The following is a 26,335-nucleotide window of genomic DNA, read 5'->3' as shown; positions in this document are numbered from 1 at the left end:
CTGACGTCGGAAGGTCCTACAGTCTTCACTGCCGGCAGCCGGGACCGATGAAGCAGGACACCGGGGGCCATCAGAGGGTAAAGTATTATTTTTTATTTTTTGACATCACACACTATATAAATCCATGCTGGTTGCATGGATTTATATAGTGTGAAGTTGACAAGCACTTTCCAAGTGATGCTAAAATCGCTTGGGAAGCGCTTGTCAACCCGCATGCGGAAATGAAAGTGAAGACCGCTTCATTTCCGCATGTCCCTGGCAGGAAACCGCATGTACAATCCGCATGCGTTTTTTCCTGCCAGAGAGATGCAGAAACGCTCAGGAAAAAATCCTGAGCATTTCTGCATCGTGTGCACATACCCTTAGTAAGTAAAATAGGATACTTGCATTTTTTCAAAAATACGCAGCATAAAAAAGTCACCCAAAACTCATCATAAGAACGTAGCCTAAAAGAGAAGGAGATCCAGCTTCTGGCAATGATTATTAAAATTTGAACGTTTATTGAACCATACTGAAAATCCTTAAAATGCAGTGCAACAAACAGTGAGCAAAAAACATGGTGACGCGTTTCAAACGCTGTCTGTGTTTTTTCTCAAGGCCTGATGGGAAAAATCTCCCAATTACCCTAAATCCACATTGAATGAATCAAATTGGATAGAACATAAAACCAATCCTTCTCTTTATTAGGCCACAGCTCCACTATCAGTATTTGGTCAGTATTTTTTCTCAGGAAAGGGAGCCAAAACCAGGTGAGAAATCAGAGAAAATGTATAATAGAAATAAGTCACCAATTCTGCATTTATCACCCACTCCTGAGAAAAATACTGACTGAATACTGATAGTGGGGCCGTGGCCTCATCTTCAATGTTTTATCAGGACGTTATTCCGTGCACGCTGCACTACAGGAATGGTGAGCTAGTTAACCCTTCCCCCTTTTTTCTAAAAAAAAATTGACGCAAAAGGACATAATTGTACATTCATGCTGGGGTCCCCATGGATGTACAGACATGGGAGATGCTGGCTGTGTTATACGGTCGGCATAAGCAAGTATCAGTGGCAACTGGAGCTTTCACCAATTGATGTTGCTTAAAGGTATATTCCCATCTCCAAGATCCTATCCCAATATGTAGAAGGTATTTGCTAATATTATTATTACATCTTGTACATACTGGGATAGAATCTGGGAGACAGGAATACCACTTTAACTATTTAGATGCTGCTGTCAATTACTGATAGCATTGAAATGGGGTGGGTGTGCCCCTGCTCCCAACTGCACCACTCTCACTGTGACACTATTGGTAAGAGCCAATGGGTTACCATTAGTATTGAGCGAGTATGTTCTGGTAACCCTTTCGCCGAGTACGCTCGGGCCGAGCTCCAAGTATTTACAGCTGCTCGATGATATGCTTGAATCACTCCCGTGTGCATGATTTGCGACTGTTTGACAGTTTTATTACATGTGAGGAATGTCTATTTCTTACACATTCCTCACATGTAATAAAGCTGTCAAACAGTTGCAAATCATGCACACGGGAGCGATTCAACCATATCACCGAGCAGCTATAAATACTCGGAGCTCGGCCCGAGCGTACTCGGACAGAACATACTCGCTCAATACTAGTTACCATTAATGATGAGCGCAAGTGCTCGATACTTGAGTTTACCTAGGCTGCTCAGGTATGCACCAAGTATCATGTTAGAGGCCTGTGGGGACTGCCTGACATATACGTGCAATCCCTGCATGTTTTGTGGCTATCAGCTGCGAAACAGGTGGCTGTGGGGACTCGAACATGTCACTGGAGTACCCGAAATACTCAGCACCCTGTTCACACTGGAGTAACGAGCATGCTCACTCATCACTAATTGTAACCACTGAAACAATAAGAAAGAGATCAGAAGTTGGGTTTCTCTGTAATCGCACTGATCTGAAGGATCAGACTCCCATGTCACGTCTACCACCCAACCAACGCTGGAACAATGAAAGCTAAAGACCAATGCAGGAACAGCCCTACTTTCACCATTTCATCCTACTGGGAATCCTTCCCTGTTTTTTAGTCTATTCTAAGGTAACATGAATGGAGTCATTGAAAACTACAACTTAACTGGCAAAAAACACACCAAGCCCATGTCACCCAGAAAATACAGAAGTTATGGCTTTTGTGGAGGAAAAAATACTAAAATACAACAATTAAAAATCGCCAGGACCTGCAGGGGTCACATGAAATAATAGTCCTAGTACATGGCTGTAAGGGAATGTGCACACGATCAGGAACCGCTGAGCGCTTATACAGCGTCAAACTCACAGCAGCTCCTGATCGTGTGCACATTTCCTTACTGTACACTGACAATTTCCCATACTGCACTTATGGAAACAGCCAGTATGGAGCCCCTGCCAGTAGTCAGGGCTTCCTGACATGTACTGTAGCTTTATGAGGCGAGGGCTCAAGACACGGTCCTATAAGCGATTTCCCCAATCACTTCCGCCCTCACTAGCTCACTCACTTCCGCCAGTACTACAGCGTGAGGGCGGGGGACAACGGAATGACGTCGGCGCCTCGCGTTTCCCATGATCCTTTTCGCTCTGCCGAGATCTGGGCCGCTCTCGCGGGAACTCGCCCTCTTCCTAGGCCGTCACTGAGAGAGGACGGTGAGTGCGGCGGCTCCTCCGGACACAATGTCTCGCTTATTTGTTTCTTCCTTTGGTCCGAGGCACGAAATGGTTACACCGGCCGGCGGTAAAGGCTCCCTTCTTCCCGTAGAGGCGAGGCTGTGACTGCGCAGCGCTGTGTGCGGGGCGGATGGGGCCGGATGGCTGTACATGGAGTGTGGCTGCCGGAGGTGCTGGCGGCAGCGCTGGGAGGTCACGTGGTGTGTGCTGGGCTGCTGCTCCTGTATAGTGGCCGCTGTATACCGGGGGACGCTGTATTACCGCTCTGTATAAGTATGTGCACCCTCCTGCCATCCGAGTTGCTGCTTCATTATAGGGCTAATATTGGTGTGCAGTATTCCCAACCCCCCCCTCCACCAACGTGGATATCCCGCGGGGTCGCTCTCGCGGGCTCTGTCCTTGTGGCGTATGGGAGCGTAGCGTCTTGTGGCGCAGTGACGTACAGTCCCGTTCCACGACGTTGGAGATCATGTCCGTCCCCGGTCTTCCGGCTGGTGCGGACGACGTCCTGTATATTCCTAAAACTTCCCAGAGCTCTCGGGCGATTACTGGGGAGATAAACCATGCAGGATACACGGCTCTCGCGTGGTCGGATGGTTACGTGGCCGCTATTTGCTTCGCACCTTTACTAACGTGTCCCTCTCTCTTTCTTACAGAAAGGCCATGTTCAGCACGAGCGCCAAAATAGTCAAGCCGAATGGCGAAAAGCCGGACGAGTTTGAGTCTGGCATCTCCCAGGTGAGTGCTGTATCTAGGTGACTTGAGGCCACTTAAAGGGGTCGTCCATTGCTGTTCACGTCTGTATCTACACGTACCTGCTGGGTTGCAGGATGATCAGCAGAAATTGAGCCCCCCCCCATGTCATTTAAATAAAACACACAACGCGTCCCATGTGTGAATTTATCAGCTCCTGGCAATGTGATTTGTGCTGGACGACCCATCTCCAGCGCAGGCTCTCTCGCCATGATCTTTACATGTGGAGGAGTAGTAATCTTGGTATATAAGAAAGGTGCATGAGACTGGTTGGTAATGGGGTGTTTGCAGTGTGTCCCACTGCCCCCAGAAAAAGTGCTTAGTCTTCACCTGCTGCAAGTACACGCAGTGGATACGGTTTTTGTTGCCTCGTCAGTACCGCAAGAACCGTGCAGCACATGACCGCTCCCCCAAAAAAGTCATGATAGGATATGTTTCATCAGGGGCAAGCCCCTTTCACAAAGCCTCCACTGAGATCCCGTCCCCTGTACCTCTTGCCAGAGCTAGTGGAGATGTAAAGAGCAAAGCCTTATTGTAGCCAGAAGGTTAGAGGACCCCTGTCTGCTTGTAGAGAGGGGTCCCATCCTCACAAACTCCATATCCACTAATAGTAAAAACAAAAAAAAAGGAGGGGGTTTCGAAGGCGCATGTGTCGGTGGGGGGAGTTTAATCCATATTAAGGTGAAGAAAGGCGGTGAATTTGAAAGATTTTAGTATTTGCTGCAATAATGATCCAACACTCAAAGTGCAAACAAAGTGCACACATGAAAGGGATAAAAGGTAAAAACATGCTAAATTTGAACTGTTTAAAAAAAATCTGCACATATCCTCTGATAGGGTTTCTCTGCAGGGCACCACTTGGGTTTGGAAATCCTCACATGTCTAAGGCTATATTCACATGTGGCGTTTTTGCAGCACTTTTTTTCTGCAGCCAAAACGTTTACTATTGGCAGTAAAAAAAACTGTCTAAAAGTTTACTGCATTTTTTTTTTCTTTTGCTGTGGTTTGTCTATAAAGTTAGTTTCATTCATCAACAATGCAGTACAAATGTTTTGCTGCGTTCTTTGCAGCATTTTTACTCGCTATGCTTTTTATAGGTGGGAAAAAAACCAAGCGTGTGCATGAGGTTTCTGAAATCTGATTCAGATACAGCCTGTACGGTAAAAAGCAGCTTTTCTGCAGGAAAAAAAAAAATTGCTAAAGTGGCAGGTGTGAACAGGAGTGTCAGACGATTTGCTTTCTTACAGATTTTGTTGAACTACCACTGCAGATGTCTTTATTGCTTGACTTTAATGATAACCCAACGTGGATATCCCGCGGGGTCGCTCTCGCAGGCTCTGTCCTTGTGGCGTATGGGAGCTTAGCGTCTTACGGCGCAGTGACGTACAGTCCCGTTCCACGACGTTGGAGATCATGGCCGTTCCCGGTCTTCTGGCTGGTGCGGACGACGTCCTGTATATTCCTAAAACTTCCCAGAGCTCTCAGGCTGTGACTGGGGAGATAAACCATGCAGGATACACAAATGTCTTTGTAGGATGACTTGTGTTTTGCTCTGATGTGACCCACAGATAATTGATGGTTGCCCTTCTTCCTTCTAGGCTCTGCTGGAGCTGGAGATGAATTCAGACCTCAAAGCTCAACTAAGGGAACTAAACATTACTGCAGCTAAGGTACAGCCCGATCCCTCGTCCTGACTGTCTCCAGGGTCTCCCATCCAGAGAAATGGCCAGATTTGCGCTTTAACCTTTGCCAACATTCTAGGTTTCTCTCATTGATAATTTCCTAAACCTATTCCCGTGCATTGTGACGATTACCTACAGTGCTGATATATCTGGTATTTAGTAGCGGGCACTGTTGCCTCTAGACCTGAGATGTTGGCAGTGTGAGCTGCTCTGTAATTCTGTCCTGTAGAAAAGTAATAATGGCAAATGTGTCCTGCTATGTTGTATAGACTTCATGGTTATAAATAAGTGAGTGGTTTGTGGCCACATGTTTGCATAAAAGGCTTAACCCAACGTGGATATCCCGTGGGGTCGCTCTCGCGGGCTCTGTCCTTGTGGCGTATGGGAGCGTAGCGTCTTGCGGCGCAGTGACGTACAGTCCCGTTCCACGACGTTGGAGATCATGTCCGTCCCCGGTCTTCCGGCTGGTGCGGACGACGTCCTGTATATTCCTAAAACTTCCCAGAGCTCTCGGGCTGTGACTGGGGAGATAAACCATGCAGGACACACTTTTACTTCTATTTTAAGATGCCAAATGTCTGTGGCGCAGTAATGTACAGGCCTGTTTTTAAGACCATAATTATGGAATTATTTTTAAATTGTTTAATGCTTTTTCTTAAAGAGGCTTTCCTGGATTTACAACTAAGCTTTCGGCCTGTTTCACATAGCTGTATTAGAGGGGTTTTCTGGATTTGCAACCCCACAGACTTGTTTACTCACCATCTCCAGGTCCAGCGCTAAGTCTTCGCCTTTCCTCCCAGTGTGTTATTGTCTGGCTGCAGCACTGTTGACATTAGCGCTGCAATCTGTAAGCTCCACCTGAGTTGGCAGCATGATTGGCTGCAGCGCTTTCAGCGTAGATGGCAATCAGTGAGTGCAGTTGCTCATGCCATCAACTCAGATGAAGCTTACCGATTAGCCACAGTGTTGTCAATGTTACATCAGTGCAGCAGACAATAACACACTTGTAGACAGTGGCTAAACTCTGTCCTGGACCAGGTGAGGGTGAATAAAGTTTTTTTTTTTTAATCTTTTTAAACAAACTGCATCTGTGTATAGTGATTTTCCTGAAACTGGGAAAAAAAAACTTTTAATGCTCCATACAACCTTGGATCTTCACAGTATCTCTGTACATCAGGCATAGGCTTTTCCATCAAAATAGTATTCTAGTGGCGCATAGTGAGCATTTAACTCAAAGATTTAAAACTGGCAAAGAACAGATAGCAATTTACTATTACTGACGAGACGTCGCTCCCTCAGTCCTGGAGCTGCTGACTGACAGTGTTCTCACTATTGCTGTGCATAGGCTGAAATCTGTCAGTCAGCAGCTCCAGCCCACCGGACTGTGCATATCATGACCATCTTATCGCTTTGGGGAGCATGGCGCTGTAGCTTTCATTGTCTTATTTCTGGCAGGAAATTGAAGTTGGAGGTGGTAGAAAAGCAATAATCATCTTCGTTCCAGTCCCTCAGCTGAAATCTTTCCAGAAGATCCAAGTCAGGCTGGTGCGCGAGCTGGAGAAAAAGTTCAGCGGCAAGCACGTGGTCTTCATAGCTCAGGTGTGTGCTGCGGGACAATGGAGGGTTCTCATCTGGTGACTTGTACATCTAGGGGGCTCGGTGCTTGTGCACACTGGCTATTTTTCTCAGTGTCTGTTTGGATTTCCCAGGTGGTAAATCTGCTGTGTATCACAGAAAGTGAGATCTCACAATCTAGTCCACACACACAGGAGAAATTTTGCTGCTTAATTTGATTTTCTCTATGGATTCGACTGCAGATTTTTTTTTTGCCTTAACATTTTGTAGCGGAGGCGTCTCATGTCGGCAGTAGGGCTTCCCCAGCAGTTTTGTCTTTTCAGATTTGGAAACTGCAATAATTAGTTTTTCTCTGGCAGCTCTGTCTCTTCAGAAATGCTGGGATGGTAAATTCATCTTTTTAACTATTCACCCAACGTGGATATCCCGCGGGGTCGCTCTCGCGGGCTTTGTCCTTGTGGCGTATGGGAGCGTAGCGTCTTGTGGCGCAGTGACGTACAATCCCGTTCCACGACGTTGGAGATCATGTCCGTCCCCGGTCTTCCAACTGGTGCGGATGGCGTCCTGTATATTCCTAAAACTTCCCAGAGCTCTTGGGCTGTGACTGGGGAGATAAACCATGCAGGACACATCCAGACATTAAAATGTGCTTAAAAATGAGCTGCTCTTTATCGTCAGACTCTTACTTCTCATCCCTGGTGGCCATTTTTGCTTAATTTACAACAGAAAGTGACTCCGTACTATTTGTCGCTTTTCGATGTGTTTCAATCTAGTCGAAGCACCCTAGGTGACCAACAATATGGCTGTAATTTTGCTTCACTTTCGTGAAGATGGCTGATAAAATAAGATGCCGTAGGTAAAATAAGGAAATGATTAGTGTTGAGTGAGTATGTTCTGTTAACCCTTTCGGCGAGTATGCTCGGGTCGAGCTCCGAGTATTTACAGCTGCTCGGTGATACGTTTGAATCGCTCCCGTGTGCATGATTTGCGACTGACAGTTTTACTACATGTGAGGAATGTCTATTTCTTACACATTCCTCACATGTATTAAAGTTGTCAAACAGTCGCAAATCATGTACACGGGAGCGATTCAAACATAATACCGAGCAGCTGTAACTACTCTGTGTTCGCCCGAGCATACTCGGCGAAAGGGTTAACAGAACATACTCGCTTATCACTAGAAATGATGAATAGCAGACATGGATTACGAGAGTTCCTCCATGTAAAGGAAACGTGCCTGCAGGTTCACGCTGTCCTACACACATGTGGCATCACAAAGGTATTCCCGTCACTTTCCCATTAAACTCTACTTCTGTGGTTTCATTAAATTTTTACTACTTCCAACATTGCATCTCCATGGCGGAGAGTAAGGTCACACTCCTACATGCCAGGTTTGGTCGACTTTCCCTTTTTTTTTCTGGGCACCATGGGGTAAAGGATGACTTTCATTGCTTGCCATTGAACATATAGACAGTCTTTGCAAACAGTCTGTAATTATTCATTGCCCAGAAGGTATGACCTGACACTGGGGGAATTGAGGACCCTGATTTTGAATCAAGTGCAGCATTTGCTTTAATATGTAATTCTATTAGTGCAGATGTGATTTTCTGTGATGTTCAGCAGGCATTCATTACTTATGTTATCTGCTCCTACAGAGAAGGATCTTGCCCAAACCAACAAGAAAAAGCCGCACGAAAAACAAGCAGAAGCGTCCCAGAAGGTAAAGGATGATGATGGATGTGGGCACCTGAGTTGTGCCTGTCCTCAGCTACCGCGGTCTGCGTGAAAACGCCAAGTCACAATTTTTACACACCCTCGCGTTTGCACAAAAGAATGTTACTTCGCAAAGAATTTTTCGCCTAAACGAGCTTTGATAGTTTTTTTTTTTTTGTATGGGAAGACTGATTTTCATGATGTTTGTTTTTTGTTATATTTTTTTTTCATCTCCCCATATACAAAAAAATAAAAGCTTCTTTTTTTGTATTAGTCAGTGAAAAAAATGGAGATCACGATGATGACACGTGTGGCTCATTTTGTAAGCACCAACGTGGATATCCCGTGGGGTCGCTCTCGCGGGCTCTGTCCTTGTGGCGTATGGGAGCGTAGCGTCTTGTGGCGCAGTGACGTACAGTCCCGTTCCACGACGTTGGAGATCATGTCTGTCCCCTGTCTTCCGGCTGGTGCGGACGATGTCCTGTATATTCCTAAAACTTCCCAGAGCTCTCGGGCTGTGACTGGGGAGATAAACCATGCAGGATACACTTGTAGTTTATATTTTAAGCTAACAAAGTTCTGTCCAAAAGTAATGACGGCTTTGTAAGTTTACGTTGGGTAATTAAAATTTGTGCTGTAGTTTTGGCCATTTTAATGCAGTTTTGTGGTTCTGAATATTTGGGTGCTAATTTGTTCTTTAGAATCAGATTGTTTGATTTGTTTTTTTTTTTTCTTATTTAGCCGTACCCTGACAGCAGTACATGATGCCATCCTTGAAGATTTGGTGTTCCCAAGTGAAATTGTGGGCAAGAGAATCCGTGTGAAGTTGGACGGCAGTCGGCTCATCAAAGTCCATTTGGACAAGGCACAACAGAACAATGTGGAACACAAGGTAGTGGTTGGAATTGGGTTCAGATATGGTCACTGGGTCTTCTATCGTCCGATTCATGATGTGGTCTTCGATTGTAGACTTATATTTGTATTTTATACACTGCTCAAAAAAAATAAAGGGAGCACTTAAACAACAGAATATTACTCCAAGTAAATCAAACGTCTGTGAAATCAAACTGTCCACTTAGGAAGCAACACGGATTGACAATCAATTTCACATGCTGATGTGCAAATGGAATAGACAATAGATGGAAATTATTGGCAATTATCAAGACACCCTCAATAAAGGAGTGGTTCTGCAGGTGGGGACCACAGTCCACATCTCAGTACCAATGCTTTCTGGCTGATGTTTTGGTCACTTTTGAATGTTGCTTGTGCTTTCACACTCGTGGTAGCATGAGACGGACTCTACAACCCACAGAAGTTTCTCAGGTAGTGCAGCTCATCCAGGATGGCACATCAATGCGAGCTGTGGCAAGAAGGTTTGCTGTGTCTGTCAGCGTAGTGTCCAGAGGCTGGAGGCGCTACCAGGAGACAGGACAGTACACCAGGAGACGTGGAGGGGGCCGTAGGAGGGCAACAACCCAGCAGCAGGACCGCTACCTCCGCCTTTTGTGCAAGAAGGAACAGCAGGCCACAAATGTGCATGTGTCTGCACAAATGGTTAGAAACCAACTCCATGAGGGTGGTATGAGGGGCCAACGTACACAGATGGGGGTTGTGCTCACAGCCCAACACCGTGCAGGACACTTTGCATTTGCCACAGAACACCAGGATTGGCAAAGTCACCACTGGTGCCCTGTGCTCTTCACAGATGAAAGCAGGTTCACACTGAGCACATGTGACAGAGTCTGGAGACGCCGTGGAGAGCGAACTGCTGCCTACAACATCCTTCAGCATGACCGGTTTGGCAGTGGGTCAGTAATGGTGTGGGGTGGCATTTCTTTGGAGGGCTGCACAGCCCTCCATGTGCTCGCCAGAGGTAGCCTGACTGCCATTAGGTACCGAGATGAGATCCTCAGACCCCTTGTGAGACCATATGCTGGTGCGGTTGGCCCTGGGTTCCTCCTAATGCAGGACAATGCCAGACCTCATGTGGCTGGAGTGTGTCAGCAGTTCCTGCAAGATGAAGGCATTGAAGCTATGGACTGTCCCACCCGTTCCCCAGACCAGAATCCGATTGAGCACATCTGGGACATCATGTCTCGCTCCACCCACCAACGTCACGTTGCACCACAGACTGTCCAGGAGTTGGCGGATGCTTTAGTCCAGGTCTGGGAGGAGATCCCACAGGAGACCATCCGCAACCTCATCAGGAGCATGCCCAGGCGTTGTAGGGAGGTCATACAGGCACATGGAGGCCACACACAATACTGAGCCTCATTTTGACTTGTTGTAAGGACATTACATCAAAGTTGGATCAGCCTGTAGTGTGTTTTTCCACTTTAATTTTGGGGGTGACTCCAAATCCAGGCCTCCATTGGTTAATAAATTTGGTTTCCATTGATGATTTTAGTGTGATTTTGTTGTCAGCACATTCAGCTTTGTACAGAACAAAGTATTCAATGAGAATATGTCATTCATTCAGATCTAGGATGTGTTATTTCAGTGTTCCCTTTATTTTTTTTGAGCAGTGTATATTTGGTTTAGATCGGTGGTTGCCTGTGTCGTGAGGAACCCAATGATTGTTCAAAAGACTTTTTGCCGAGGCGCACAGTGGTCTATAGGTCCATGAACCTTTTTACACCACTCCTACAGGAGCTCAGTAGTTTTATTTGGTCTTTTGAACAATTGGTACTGATCCTAGAACCCGGACCCCCACTGATCTACAGCTCATTTAAAGAATACAAAAAAAAACACTGATCCCATTTCGTTATTTGGGTGTTTTTTGTTTGGTCACTTTTTTTGTCTTGTGGTATTTACTGACGTTTCTTGCATCAAACTCCTCCAAAATAACGCAAATGGTTCATGGATTTTGCACAAAGTAAAAATAAAAAGGTTTTGTTTTTTTTTGTCATCTTTGTAGCTTTTTGAGCAAAAAGTCACAAAAAAGGACTTTTTGAGAAACACGCATAAAATCACTCCAGGGTGGTACTGAGTAAAGTTGTGCCAGATTATGGGGAAAAGCCGCATTTAATGAATTGGGCAAAAATACCTGACTGCAATTGCTAAACTGCCCACAAAGCGGGAAACAAAAATAAAAAAACACAATGAGATGTATAGAATGAATTGGGCGCAAACAAAAACCAAAAGCACAAAACTAGACAACAAAACAGGCGCAAATGCAATGATGAATTGAGGTCTCAAGTTTAGTTGCCTTTTAAAGGGAGTCTGTCACCAGGTTTTTGCCACCTAATCTGAGCACCATGATGTGAAGCCAGGGACCCTGATTACAGTGATATATCACTTACTGGGCTCCTTGCTGTAGTTTTGATAAAATCAATTTTTTATCAGCAGGAGATTATCACTAGAGGGCTAGCAAACCTGCTGCCATGTAGTCCTCCATATTCATGAGCTCTGTATAATCCCGCCCCACCACTGATTGGCAGTCTTCTGCCTATGCACAGTGTACACAGATCTGCCAATCAGTGGTGTGAGTGGGGTTATGCAGAGCTCAGCATCCTGGGAATTGGTGGATCTGCAGCAGATAAAACGGATTTTATCAAAACTGCAGCAAGCAGCCCAGTAAGTGACACATTGCTGGACAGGGTCTCTGTCTCTGCATCATACTGTGCTCAGATGGGGTGGCAAAAATGGGCGACACATTCTCTTTAAACCACAATGCGACCAGTCACCGATTCCACATTGCTAATCTCTCAGCTTTCCCAGGCGCTGTAATTTGGCCAAATCTACAGTAATATATTTTCCATAACTCCTTGACTTATTTCTGCTAAAAGGACTTGTCTAATACTTCTAGAGATGGGCAGCATTCACACAACCGTATAGCTGCCAAATTTTATGTGGTCAGACCGGAGATTACGGCTGTAACATGGGCCATTATAATAGGGTCGTGTGAATCTAGCCTCCTAAATCCGGGGCCTTTTAGTAACTAGGTTTAGTGTGGTGTCTGACTGGAGGAGCCAACACATTGATAAAAACTACAAAATCTACTGATTTTAATGGCAGCTGTGATTCTTGGTTTGTACAATAACTTGCTACCTGGTTTCTTTGCAGAAATTTAGGGAAAAAAAACCCTGCCCTCCTCTGTACCCGGATTACCGGAGGTCCTAACGGGGATTGAGCCTTGTGCTTCTGCAGGACCTTGTAAAGGGCGAGTGAAGCTCATCTGGGTTGTAAAATTTTGCTTTCCCAGAAATTGAGACATCTGTGTTTTCCTACAGCTTCTTTGCCATTTCTAAATTAAATTTAAGCATCTAAAATGGTCATTTTCTCATTTTTATTAATATTCTGACCCCAAAGATATCGGCATTATTTAAATGTAGTGCATTTACCAGTCATTGAGGTTTGACGTTGTCTGTAGCGTGATTATAGAGAAAGTGTAATCTTAAGTGCAACAAATAAAGTCATAATGTTATGTCCCAACGTGGATATCCCGCGGGGTCGCTCTCGCGGGCTCTGTCCTTGTGGCGTATGGGAGCGTAGCGTCTTACGGCGCAGTGACGTACAGTCCCGTTCCACGACGTTGGAGATCATGTCCGTCCCCGGTCTTCCGACTGGTGCGGACGACGTCCTGTATATTCCTAAAACTTCCCAGAGCTCTCGGGCTGTGACTGGGGAGATAAACCATGCAGGACACAGACTATGAAACCTTTTTATGAATCTTTTTTTATTATATATACAGTCTTTATTTTTTGTAATAACCTGTTTTTTCTTCTTCCATTTAGGTTGAAACATTTTCTGGTGTCTACAAGAAACTCACAGGCAAAGATGTGGTTTTCGAGTTTCCAGAATTCCAGTTGTAAAGTGCAAATGTTCTAATAAAAAGTACTTGTTATGTTGGTTTCTGTTTCTTACTCAATGCGGTCGTCCTGGCGTCGGGCACAAATACTTCTTGTAATTTTCCTGTTTTCTTTCTGATGCAAAATAGCCAACATAAAATTAGCGGAGAGCCAAATATATGAAGGAAATCGCTAGTATTGACCTCAAAGTAAAGAGCATCTGAGCATCGCGGCTTCATTTGTCCTAAGAGATGAGAAACTTGCTTTGGCCGACGTCTTGCTCTTCGGTTGTGCCGGCCATTGATTAATTTCTCAGAATTATTACCTAGGGACTTGCTGTATTCTGGGATTTACTTGCCCAAGTCTAGTGTTTTAGTCCAGTGATAGTTGGATCAATACGGTAAGATGGAAGTAAGAGCCAATATGGTTGTATTTTTTTTTTTTTTAAATCCATATACCCACAGCTACATCCTGTGATGGAGTTGCAATTATTGCCTGTGATTTTTTTTAATTTGTCTTATGTTTTGAATGGGTTTATAATTCCCTTCACCAATGTGGATATCCTGCGGGGTCGCTCTCGCGGGCTCTGTCCTTGTGGCGTATGGGAGCGTAGCGTCTTGTGGCGCAGTGACGTACAGTCCCGTTCCACGACGTTGGAGATCATGTCCGTCCCCGGTCTTCCGACTGGTGCGGACGACGTCCTGTATATTCCTAAAACTTCCCAGAGCTCTCGGGCTGTGACTGGGGAGATAAACCATGCAGGACACATCCCTTCACTTGTTTAACCCCCTTAGATGCCACAATCAATAGCAACAGTGGTATTTACATGGTTAACGGAGGGGAGGAACGCTTCTTTCATCTGCATTTGTACCCCTGCAGTGCAATCACACTAGGGTTGCTATGGGGTCTGCCAGCTACGCCATAAGCAGAGTTTAACAGGCACGTCAGTGTAAATCTGACAGTTCTGATGCATTGCTGTATGATAGTATTGCTGGATATTAAATCAGCGTGTAATACATTAAATTCCCATAATGAGAAGTAAAAAAAAAAAAAAAAAAAAGTTTCACCATTAAAAATGCAGGTTTTTAAGTCCAAAACAAAATTACATGTAATTCATGTTGTGACATCTGGTCCCCTCTTTTCCTAAGCCTTAAGAAAAATGATGAGGCCAAAATTGAGTTGTTTTTCTTCAATATGCCACACAAATTGGAAAAAAAAAATTACCAATTTGTAAATGAAAAATTGTATCACTGAAAATGTTATTTAATCCTGCAAAAATAAAGCCCCTGAAATATAAAAATAAAATGGTTACTTCCCTCAAACATGCTTATCTATATTTTTTTTTTTTTTGCAAAAAATATATTTAGTGCATAAAAGTAATAAAACATTATAAAAATAAATCTGGTATTGCTATGTACCTACTGACCTGAAGAATAGAGTTGTCTTATCTCTGTTTTCCTGCAATGTGAACTGTGGAAAATATACAAATTCTTCCAATTCCTGTTTTTGTTCATTCAGAATAAAATGCAGTAAAAAAATATAAACCCCATTTTGGTTGAAATAAAAGTTTAAACTTTTGATGCAAATCAAAAAAAATATGTAAGCTCTTATATAACTGTGCTGTGTGGGTAGAAAAATAAGTTCTTTCTCTCAAAATATGGTAATGTGAAAACAATTTTTGGGTTTAAAAAAAAAAAATAAAGATGGGTTCAGTTTGCAAAAGTAGCAAAGAAAATTAAAAATCTGGCATTGCTGTACTCGTACTGACCACAAGAATAAAGTCTGGTCACTTACTCCACACTCTCTGAAGGAAAAAAAACAACACATTTTTTGAACTTCCTCCCCCAAAAAAAAATCTGTATAAGGGCGTGATATGAATGTATAACTCAGACGAGCACTCTGACAAATGTTATATAATGGGGCAGTGCAAATATATATATTTTTTTCCCCTGTGTTCCCCAAAGAAGGCTCAGAGTAAAGGATTTTTTTTTACAGTGAGTACCAAAAATCTTTTATCACATACTGCATCTGTGTGGGGGAAAAAAAAAAATCGCTGCAAGATGATGTACAAATTGGATCACACAGACCCTTTGAAGTCTATCACTCAGACAATGGAGAAATTAAGTTCTTTGCACTTTTGCTGCGAATCTGATCACTGTAAACGGACACTCAAATCAAGAGTATCATTACCATAATCAGATTCTCTTCAGAGAGAATCGATGCTTGTGTGACCCCGGCTTATGGCTCTTCATAAAAAGCCATCAAAAATATGAACATCAAAATGCTAGCCATGTAAACTTGCTCATCCCTCAAGTGCATCACCACTCAGTCATGCATTTGCCAATGGAAACACAAAGGCTCTGGAAAAGTAATGTTGCTCCTTTAAAAAAAAAAAAAAAATCCATAAAATCCGCACTCCTGAAATCAAACGGCCCCACCTCTCACTTGATACTCGCAGTGTCACCAAAGCAAAATTGGCGCCCACATTTGTCATTGCTTTAGCGCTGAAAGCCCACCGAATTTATGAGGTCTGCCTGTTTTTAGTTTGTCATTTTTGGGGGTTTTCACCTACTTAATCATTTGCAAAAAGATTTTTTGAAAACTTTCTGAATTTTTTTTTTTTTGCAAATGTACTCTAGTCCTCCACTAACGTAACGTTATCCATGCCAGAAAATGTTTGCTGCATTTCGTAAAAGATGCAACTTTTTATGCTTAAATTGAAGAAGGTTCTTCACCGAAACGTGCGTCGGGGTGACGCCAACAGCGGTTCATTTGGTGGCCTAGTGACGATCCAGGTATATCTTTCCCAAATAATTGGACATACATATATAAGTAATATAGATGGTGTATCTTGGGAATGTTAATATTCAGCATGTTGGGTATCCTGGATGTCATATGTGGACTTATATGTATTATGGGGATGTAATATTTTCTATTCTTGAGTTATTCAATCGTGTGGCTATACTATTGGCACCAATAGGATACTAATATTGTTGATTGAATACAGATATTTCCATTTTTCCCCATAGTTATCCGCGCTATGTAGGCTTACCATTTGTGGCTGTTGCGTCACATGATTTTACTATTTTTTGTGATCATGGTCTTTTTAATTCACATTTTTTTGGTCTTGGCACTCTGTTTTCAGGACATGTTTCGTATGTGTATTTACATGATGTGATATTTTTCAATAAAGAATTGTTTTTTACATATGAACAAGTGTGACCATCCTTTTCTCTGCTTTGCAGAGACCCCCTCTTTTCTATATTTACATGATGGTTTGTTCTTAGGTTAAATCGTATATATAATAACATGGGTCCATTTGGACTTGATATATTTCAACCTTGTTTATTGTGTTGGTTTTTCAGTCTCAAATTTTAAATTGTTGCAAAAATAATGATTTGAGCCCATAGTTATTACTCAGCATAGACTCTGCAAAAATACTAGTGCATGTCCTCATCATCTCCCGCCTCGACTACTGCAGCCTCCTGCTTTGTGGCCTCCCTTCTACCGCTCTCGCACCCCTCCAATCTATCCTAAACTCTGCTGCCCGACTAATCCACCTGTCCCCCTGCTATTCCCAGGCCTCTCCCCTCACCAATCCCTTCACTGGCTCCCCATTACCCAGAGACTCCAGTTCAAAACTCTAACCCTGTCATATAAAGCCATCCACAACCTGTCTCCTCCCATATATCTGACCTAGTCTCCTGGTACTTACCTACATGCAACCTTCGATCCTCACAAGATCTCCTCTACTCCCCTCTTATCTCCTCTTCCCTCAATCACATACAAGATTTCTTCCATGCATCCCCCACTACTCTGGAACTCTCTACCCCAAGACATCAGACTCTCAACTAGCGTGGAAACCTTCAAAAAGAACCTGAAGACCTACCTCTTCTGCCAAGCCTACAACCTGCAGTAACCACCACTCCACCACATTACTGCATGACCTCCTCTACCCCCACCTACTGTATCCTCACCCATCCCTTGTAGACTGTGAGCCCCCGCGGGCAGGGTCCTCTACTCCTGTACCAGTTACTGACTCCTTTTGTAAGATTATTGTAATTGTTTTTGTATGTACACCCCTTTTTTCACATGTAAAGCGCCATGGAATAAATGGCGCTATAATAATAATATCTTGTAAGAAACCAGCATGGGGCGATTTGTGACTCTTCCTCTTGCCATCATCTGTGATCTGCGTCTGAGAAAGTTTGTAGAAACCACCCTTCATGGACATCTGGTCCCTGCAAGAGTAGGTCCTGCATTTCTGCTTGTCATTAAAGAGAATTTGTCAGCAGGTTTTTGCTATGTAATGTGACAGCAGGATGATGTAGAGACTGAGATCCTGATTCCAACGATGTATCACTTAGTTTACTGGGTGCAGTAGTTGTTATACAATCACTGTTTTATCGGTCGACCATGACGGCACCACGAGAGAGGGGATCCGCCCACCAAGGACAGGAAACCTACAGGCTTAAAAGGGGGCGGCCCTCCCTCTCGCCTCAGTTTGGTTTCCTGTCCTTGATGGAGGGAACCTATTGCAGGCTCGTGGAAGATCTGGATGGCGACGGCTGTCGAGCAATGCCCCTATCTGGGATCTGCAGCTCTAGCGTTCTCCCTATGCGAGTGCACCCCTGTCTGGGAGAGGCACAGCATTTTTTTGCACCGGATATGCAGGGGAGCTGTGCCCCTATCTGGAGTGGCAGCCCTTTTATCTGCTTCAGCCAGATTGCGCTTTCTGTAGAGGAGTCTGCCCTGGTTGGGATCCGGATTGCAGTGGGACTGCGCCCCTATCTGGGGTGGCAAGCCCACCATCGCCCTGGAGATGCGAGTTGCATGGGGTGTTGTCCCCATCGACACCCGGCGGAGGTCGCGCGCCGGGTCTGAGGCCGTCTGCGAACCTCCGCCCTGACCAGGAGCGGGCCACGGGAGAGCGGCGCCCCGTCCAGAGGTAGCAGGCCATGGGCAGGGCCTACCTGGGAGCGCCGGCGGTGTATGAGGCATCCTCGCGTGAGGCTCGAGCGGGCACGCACTTCCGTCCTCCTGTAAGTCGCGGCCTGATGACGTCACCGCGCCTCGAGGACATCATGTGACCGGGACCCGGAAGTCCGGTTACCGGCATCTGTTTGTTAGTGCGGTATTAACCGCGATGCATGCGTCCCTGAAAAAAAAAAAAAAAAAAAGTCGGCAGCTCCAGTTCCGTGCATAAGTGGAGAAGCTGCTGTGGATCTGCGCCCGTCTGGGGTCGACAGCTCCAGTTCGGTGCAGCAGTGGAGAAGCTGCTGTGGACCTGTGCCCCTGTCTGGGGTCGACAGCTCCAGTTCCGTGCATCAGTGGAGAAGCCCTGCCTGGGATTGATCACCCCAGTATTGCTCAGGCATGGACGGATGGAGAGGAACAGGCCTGTGACTCGTTACTGCCTCCGAATCCGTACAGCTGGTGGTGAGTGATCTTCGTGAGTGTTTACCTTGATTATGGGGCCCTTTCCTTGTTATGGATACTAGGAAAGGCTGAAGGATGTTTGCGCAAAACTCAAAAATGGGTGTGTGCGCGCGCTCTGTAAGACCCCATCTGGGCCAAGGGCATCGTGCTTTAAAATTGGCTTCAGGACGGAAGCTGGACCTTAGACCTCTAGGCTAAAGTGAGCCACATGTCTGGGCCGCACAGAGCCTCATGATTGGCCTTCAGAATTTACCACAAAAATGAGCCTCAATCTGCTCAGTAAATGTTAAACTAACACTGAGGGTTTTACTGTTGTCCTCCAGTCTGTTTACTCCATCCATAGGACGGCACATGGTGTTAATACGGCACATGGTCTCTGTGAAGGTCTGCTGTCCAGCTGCGTCTCATCAGTTGGCTCCTTCGGGTGGGGCTAGTCTGATTACTCTTTTAAATATAAATCTGAGCGCAGTGCCTCACAGTGCCTTATAAAGCCTCTTTGCGCTTCACAAAAAGCACATCATAGTGCCTCATAGCATAGCGCTTCATAGCACATCATAGTGCCTCACCTCATGGCACATCATAGTGCGTCATGGCATAGCGCTTTATAGCACATCATAGTGCTTCATGGCACATCATAGTGCCTCATGGCACATCATAATGCATCATAGCATAGCTCTTCATAGCACATCATAGTGCCTCACCTCATGGCACATCATAGTGCCTCATGGCACATCATAGTGCGTCATAGCATAGCGCTTTATAGCACATCTTGGCACATCATAGCATGGTGCCTCTTGGCACATCATAGCATGGTGCCTCACGGCATAGCTTTCATGTCACTTAATAGTGCCTCGTGGCACATAGCGCTTCACAGTGCCGCATAGCGCTTCACAGTGCCTCACAGCGCTTCACAGTGCCTCATAACGCATGTTAGTGTCTCAAAGCACATCATAGTGCCGTATAGCGTCTCATAGTGCTTTATAGTGCCTCATGGCATAGTGCCTCGTAGCACTTCATAGCGCCTTATGGCTCTTCATAGCATAACATATCATAGTGACTCATAGCATACCATAGTGCCTTATGGTGCATTCATAGTGCCGTATAGTGCCTGTTAGTACCTCATAGCGATTCACAGTGCCTTTTAGTACCTAATGGGGCCTCATAGTATCTCTCAGTGCTTCAGGGTGCCCCTGTGTCTTGTAGTGCTTTTATAGGGTGTCTGTACCTCATAGTCCCTCTTTGTAAAGGTACTGGGAAAAAAAAAATAAAAAAAATGAGGAATTTGATTGAAATCTGGTGGCGGAGGGGTGGATCAAGGTCTATTTAACTGGCCAGGCACCACTGTTCAGGTCTTCCCAGCTTCATTCTTCCTATCATGGAGTTTGATAGTGAACAGCAGCAGCAGCTACTGCAGCAGCAAGTTGAGCAGCCGCCATCTCAGCGGCAGTTTGGGGAGCCCCAAAAGGTGCATCGCCCGCGTGTTTCTGGTAATACCCGGTCCTCAGGAAAATGAGGTTCGGTGTCTAAGGCCAGTCATCACGGCTCCAGCAGGATGGACGATTCTGTAGCCTCCAGGGATGATCCCCCGGCTGAGAAGGGTCCTTCCTCCAAATCGGTACCAGCCTTTTGAGCCACCTGGATTTCGGAATGCCATCTCCTTTCCTTAACGGCCCTCTACATCAAAGGAAAAGAAAACAATGGGGTCTTCCGGTGGTAGATCTCTTTGCCACAAGGCTAAATCGAAAGACCAAGCCATTTTGCTCCCTAAATCCCAGAGAAAACCCCCTGGCAGTAGACTCTCTCCAAATAGCTTGGGATTTCAGTCTGGCCTACGCCTCCCCCCCATTCAATCTCCTTCCCATGTTTCTAAGAAAGATCAGAGAGGACAAGGCGAGGGTCCTTCGGGTCGCCCCCTTTTGGCCCAGGAGGCCCTGGTTCTCATGCCTGAGGAACATGTCCATCTCTGATCCTTGGGTCCTACCAGAAATCCCGGATCTCCTCAGCCAGGGTCCGATACTCCATCCTCAAGCTCCTGGCCTCCACTTGACGGTGTGGAACTTGAGAGGTCCCTGTTACAACGCAAAGGATTCTCCTGAGATCTAGTGACTACACTAATGCATAGTAGAAAACCTGTCACGACCAGGATTTACGCTAGAACTTGGAAAACATTTTTTTTTTAATCTTTCTCTGGTTCTACAGTTGGTACGGGAGCTCCAATTAGTAAAATTTTTGAATTTTTACAGAAGGGCCTCGAGATGGGGTTAGCGACAAGCACCCTTAAAGTCCAAGTCTCTGCATTAGGTGCTCTATATAACTGTGACTTGGCAGGGAATTACTGGATTTCTCGCTTTATCAGAGCTGTGTTTAGATCCAGACCGGTTATCAAAAGCAATTTAGTACCCTGGGAACTAAATTTAGTTCTAAAAGCATTAACCGGTTCACCTTTTAAACCAATAGAGTCGGCATCTCTTAAGTCCATCTCCCTTAAAACAGCGCTTCTAATAGCTCTAACATCAGCTAGAAGGGTTAGTGAGATCCAGGCTCGGTCTTCACCTTTCACCCAAATCCTGGACGATAGAATAATTCTTAGAACGGACCCGGCATATCTCCCTAAAGTAGCTTCCCGTTTCCATAGACTCCAGGAAATAATACTTCCCTTGTTCTGTCCTAATCCAAGTAACCAAAAAGAAGCAGAGTTCCATACCTTAGATGTTAGAAGATGTGTGAAAGTACCTGTCGGTCACCCAGGCCTTCAGGAAAGATAGTTCCTTATTTATCTCCTTCCAAGGGGTGAGGAAGCGGCTTAAGGTTACTAAATCCACCATAGCTAGGTGGATCAAGGAGGCTATTACTCTAGCCTATGTCTCCAGCGGTGAGGAAGCGCCACAGGGGTTGAAGGCTCACTCTACCCGGGCGGTGGCAACCTCATGGGCGTGGAAGACTGGTGTCTCGATGGAAGACATATGTAAGGCTGCTACCTGGTCTTCTCCATCTACCTTCTATAGGCACTATAGACTGGATTTGGGTGTTTCATCCAACCTCACATTTGGGAGAAGGGTGCTCCAGGCTGTGGTCCCTCCCTAGACTTTTTGGTGCTGTCATGGTCGACCGATAAAGTCATAAGTTACTTACCGGTAACGGGATTTTTCGGAGACCATGACAGGACCCTTATATTCCCTCCCTTCACCTTATGGGAGCACTCCTCCTCTATTAATTACAACCTTTTCTCACTTACTGGTGTTGTATAAAAATGTTATTTTTATGATTGTTTTGCTATGTCTACTAACCTGGCGGTCCTCTCAATGCTCTGTAATCCAAACTGAGGCGAGAGGGAGGGCCGCCCCCTTTTAAGCCTGTAGGTTTCCTGTCCTTGGTGGGCGGATCCCCTCTCTCGTGGTGCTGTCATGGTCTCCGAAAAATCCCGTTACCGGTAAGTAACTTATGACTTTCTCAGCTGCAGAGCTAGCAGATGCTGAGCCCTGTATAACCCTGCACATACCTCTGATTGGCTGCTTTCTGTTCTCAATCAGTGCTGGGGTAGGGGTTGGACCAGGAGGCACAGGTCACCTAGTCCTCTAGAAATAATCTGTTGATAAAGCACTGATTTTATTAAAACGGCCTAAAAAGTGACACATCCTTGGAATCAGGGTCTCTTCCCCTATGTCATGCTGCTCTCAGATTACATAACCTGCTGACAGATTCCATTAGACTAGTCCTGGATATGCCATAATAATGGCATACTGTGCATGGAGAGTTACATCTCCGGATCCCGAGAAGGACAGAAGATGCCCGAACAACCTGAGAAAGTGGAAGGTTAATGTCAACGGATATATGACTATAAATAATTGCTTCTGACCAAAGGATCAGAAAAGTTCTAAAACAGTTTCAGCCACTTTTGCTGTACAAAAAAAATATCTTAGGCTATGTTCCCACATGTTGTGTTTTTATACGTCAGAAATCTGCAGCAAAACTGCTCTCCGGCAGGAAATTGGCTGCGTCAAATACGCTGGTTTTCCTGCGTTTTTTTTCACTGTTCTTCTGTCTCTATTTATGCATGTACATAAAGTTCTGTGAAAAAAAACACATTCTATTTTGCCATCAAAAACGCTGAAAAAATGTACCTGCATTTTTTCAGCATTTGTTTCACCACCCATTACTTCCTATGGGTGAAAAAACACTGAAAGAAGTGACATGCTCTGTTTTCCAAAAACCCAACCAAGGCACAAAATACGCAGCAAAAAACAAACAAACCAAGATGTGTGAACAGAGAATTCTGGTTTCTCATAGACTTTGCTGGTACTGCAAAACGCAGCTGAAAAATTGCATAAAAATCTGCAGCAAAATACACTGAAAAACCCAACATGTGTGAACATAGCCTAGGAAGAAAATGTAGAGATGAGCCATTTAATTTGTAGGACCCTACCAAGTCAATAGTCCTTGACCGCCAGAAGGGAGCCTTACAACCCACCTCTTACCTATTGTACTCCATGGTGTCTTCTAATTTGCAGACATGGCGTGATTTCATCATTTCAGTGTGACGCACGGATGACGCAGTACTGAAAGGATCGTGCAACATTTTACTCAAAAAAGGGGCAAATACATTACAATAGAGAGAAAAAAAAGTATTTGAATTTGTCAAATCCGCCAGAGCAAAAAAACGCAAATGATGAACAGAGCCAAAAGGCCCCATTTATTAAGACTGGAATTTTGTACGCCTGTCTTGATGAAGAAAGCGCAGGAGTAAGATGCAACAAATTCATTAAGAAGTGTGCGGATTTGCTGCTTTTTTTCAACTAACGTGCGAGTCCACTCGAAATGTGCGCCAACCAGGGGCAGTTTTGAGGCGTAAATTATGTTGAATTGGTTGGTTTCATCACACCCAAGCCTCGTCCACTTTGCATACATTTGGCAGAACTGGGCAAAAAAGATGCCAAAAGTCAACAATGCAAACAATGAGGAACAGTTAGAGAATTGGGAATATTTAGCTTACAAAAGAGAAGACCGAGAGGAGACTTAATAGCTCAAGTGACGTCACAGTGTAGAGCAGTGGTTCTTAACCGGTGTTCTATCGAACCCTAGGGGTTCGGCGGAGCCTCCGCCACGGAGGTCAAGACACACCTGACTCATTAAGTAAATTTGTGATGACACGCCCCGCTTGGCCATCACTTGCTACAGATGATCACGTTACATTAATTGGCCAGTCAGTGCTGCGGGGAATTTAGTGTGCTCAGTAATCCATACTAACTATGTCGAGCAAAAAAAGAAAGTGGTCGGACGAATATGTACAACATGGATTCATATGTATCACGGAACTTGATGGGAGTCAGCGTCCTATCTGCATGATTTGCAATGCCAAGTTGAGCAACTCTAGTCTCGCACCGGCAAAACTGAAGGAACACTTCTTGAAGCTGCATGGAGATGGGGAATACAAGAACACAACGCTTGCTGAATTCAAGGTGAAAAGAGCCAGATTCGATGAAAGGGCCACTCTGCCTGCTCTTGGATTTGTACCCGTGAACAAACCAATCCTCACAGCATCGTACGAAGTTGCTTACCTGATCGCAAAGCAGGGCAAGAAGCACACCATCGGTGAAACACTCATAAAACCAGCAGCGTTAAAGATGGCGAATCTGATACTCGGAACAGCAGCCGAAGGTAAATTATCCCAAATTCCTCTTTCAAATGACACAATCAGTGACAAAATAGAGTGCATGAGTAAAGACATCTTGGCTCAAGTAGTCGCAGATCTAATTTCAAGTCCGGCCAAATTCAGCCTTCAACTCGACGAGACCACAGACGTTTCTAATCTAAGCCAGCTTGCTGTTTTCGTGCGCTATGTGAAAGACAACATGATAAAAGAAGAGTTTTTATTTTGTAAGCCTCTTACAACAACAACTAAGGCAGCCGATGTGAAGAAGCTTGTGGATGACTTCCTCAGAGACAACAATCTTTCATGGGATATGGTTTCTGCAGTTTGTACGGACGGAGCTCCAGTCATGCTGGGAAGAAAGTCTGGTTTTGGTGCGCTAGTAAAAGCCGATGCACCACACATCATTGTTACGCATTGTAATCTGCACAGGCATGCGTTGGCAACAAAAACCTTGCCTCCAAAAATGGCAGAAGTATTAAAAACTGTAGTGGAATGTGTGAACTATGTGCGAAATAGTTCTCTGAGGCACCGCATCTTCAGAGAGCTGTGTAAAGAAATAGGCTCTGAATTCGAGGTACTCCTGTACCATTCTAATGTTCGGTGGTGATCCCGGGGACAGGTGCTGAATCGTGTTTTTGCCATGTGTGTGGAATTAGCCCTGTTTTTGCAAGAGCACCAACATTGTCATGCAGATTGCTTCAAAAATCCTGAGTTCATTCTCATTTTAGCGTACATGGCTGATATATTTGCAGCTCTAAATCCTGTCAATCAGCAGATGCAGGGTGGTGGAGTCAACATCATGGAAGCAGAAGAAAACCTGAAGGCTTTTAAAAAAAAACCCCACCGTTATGGAAATGACGAACAGAGAACAACAACTTCGCAAACTTTCCCCTTCTGGACGACTGTGTAAGTAAGATCGAAGATGTGTCTGGAATCGGAGACATTTCTGTATCCATGGAACTGAAGCAAACAATTGCCACGCACTTAGATGAGTTTGCAAAGTCTCTCGACGGATATTTCCCTACAAGAGAGTCATATCCAGCATGGGTGAGACAGCTGTTCACGTTTGGTGTTGAGACAGCAGATGTCAATTATTAATACCTCGGCAAAATCATTGAAATTCAGCAGAGCCAGGTTCAACAGCAACTCTTCAGAACAACAACACTGTCAACGTTTTGGTGTCGACAGTTAGAAAAGTACCCAATTATTGCTAAGAAAGCCCTGGAATTTTTTTTACCATTTGTTACAACATATCTCTGCGAACAATCCTTTTTGAGGATGCTGGACATAAAAACAAAGAAAAGGAACAGACTTTGCTGTGAAAATGACACGAGAGTAGCACTTGCCAAGGTGAAGCCACGCACATCTGAACTGGTCTCTCAAAAACAACGGCAGAAGTCACACTGATTTGCAGGTATGTAATTTGTTGTGAGTTCATGCACTGTGTTGTTGATCAAGGTGATGTTCATGCACGGTTCATTTTGTGTACCAGTAAAAAAACATATACCTATGTCTTGAATTTGTAAAAAAATCATATTTGATTTATCACTAAAGAAGGGTTCGGTGAATGTGCATTTGAAACTGGTGGGTTCGGTACCTCAAACAAGGTTAAGAACCACTGCTGTAGAGGGATCAGCTTTATTCTCATTTGCACATGGAAACGGGAAGCAATGGAATGAAACTGAATGGGAGAAGATACAGATTAGAAAAACTTTTTGACAGTGAGGGTGATCAATGATTGGAACAGGCGGCCTTGAGAGGTGGTGAGTTCTCCTTCAATGGAAGTCTTCACACAGAGGCTGGACAGATATCTGTCTGAGATGGTTTAGTGAATCCTGCATTGAGCAGGGGGTTGGACATAATACCCCGGAGGTCCCTTTCAGATCTAACATTCTATGATTCTATGAACAATTTTGCGACATTTCAAGCTATTTTTGTGCTGGAATTCTGGCCTAAGCTGCCTGACGATTAGGGGAAAATCTTCAAAAAATGTTGTGGCTTTCTTTGTGTCAATGATGTTTTTGTCAAAATACAGCACGCTCTGGGTTTTCTGGGATTTTTCCCC

The 26,335-nt window shown here is 44.8% G+C and overlaps 1 protein-coding gene and 7 non-coding genes across 9 annotated transcripts; all 8 read left to right on the top strand.

Moving 5' to 3' along the window:
• The first annotated feature begins 2,537 nt into the window (after nt 1-2,537).
• On the top strand, nt 2,538-13,237 carry RPS7 (ribosomal protein S7). Of its 2 annotated transcripts, XM_073674202.1 has the most exons (7): nt 2,538-2,647; nt 3,325-3,406; nt 5,020-5,091; nt 6,559-6,702; nt 8,334-8,398; nt 9,133-9,286; nt 13,128-13,237. In XM_073674202.1, exons 2-7 carry the CDS (start codon nt 3,332-3,334, stop codon nt 13,203-13,205), a joined length of 588 nt encoding a protein of 195 aa, XP_073530303.1. In that variant the 5' UTR covers nt 2,538-2,647; nt 3,325-3,331; the 3' UTR covers nt 13,206-13,237. The 2 variants fall into 2 exon arrangements, with proteins under 2 accessions (XP_073530303.1, XP_073530302.1); XM_073674201.1 differs by lacking the exon at nt 2,538-2,647 and having other exon boundaries at nt 9,133-9,283.
• On the top strand, nt 3,025-3,246 carry LOC141260625 (small nucleolar RNA SNORA73 family). Its single transcript, XR_012319366.1, has one exon. It is a non-coding gene; the product is annotated as a small nucleolar RNA SNORA73 family (small nucleolar RNA).
• LOC141260630 (small nucleolar RNA SNORA73 family) lies at nt 4,722-4,943 on the top strand. Its single transcript, XR_012319370.1, has one exon. It is a non-coding gene; the product is annotated as a small nucleolar RNA SNORA73 family (small nucleolar RNA).
• Nucleotides 5,433-5,654, top strand: LOC141260623 (small nucleolar RNA SNORA73 family). The gene has a single exon (XR_012319364.1). It is a non-coding gene; the product is annotated as a small nucleolar RNA SNORA73 family (small nucleolar RNA).
• Nucleotides 7,091-7,312, top strand: LOC141260624 (small nucleolar RNA SNORA73 family). Its single transcript, XR_012319365.1, has one exon. It is a non-coding gene; the product is annotated as a small nucleolar RNA SNORA73 family (small nucleolar RNA).
• Nucleotides 8,721-8,942, top strand: LOC141260622 (small nucleolar RNA SNORA73 family). The gene has a single exon (XR_012319363.1). It is a non-coding gene; the product is annotated as a small nucleolar RNA SNORA73 family (small nucleolar RNA).
• On the top strand, nt 12,822-13,043 carry LOC141260626 (small nucleolar RNA SNORA73 family). Its single transcript, XR_012319367.1, has one exon. It is a non-coding gene; the product is annotated as a small nucleolar RNA SNORA73 family (small nucleolar RNA).
• Nucleotides 13,238-13,730: 493 nt separating the features above from the next.
• LOC141260627 (small nucleolar RNA SNORA73 family) lies at nt 13,731-13,952 on the top strand. The gene has a single exon (XR_012319368.1). It is a non-coding gene; the product is annotated as a small nucleolar RNA SNORA73 family (small nucleolar RNA).
• The last annotated feature ends 12,383 nt before the right edge of the window (nt 13,953-26,335 follow it).

Source organism: Phyllobates terribilis, unplaced genomic scaffold, assembly GCF_046119375.1.
Source record: "Phyllobates terribilis strain yellow unplaced genomic scaffold, ASM4611937v1 Scaffold_3__8_contigs__length_932513732, whole genome shotgun sequence".
In the NCBI taxonomy this organism is placed as follows: Eukaryota; Metazoa; Chordata; class Amphibia; order Anura; family Dendrobatidae; genus Phyllobates; species Phyllobates terribilis.
This window is presented reverse-complemented; position numbering and strand designations above follow the sequence as displayed.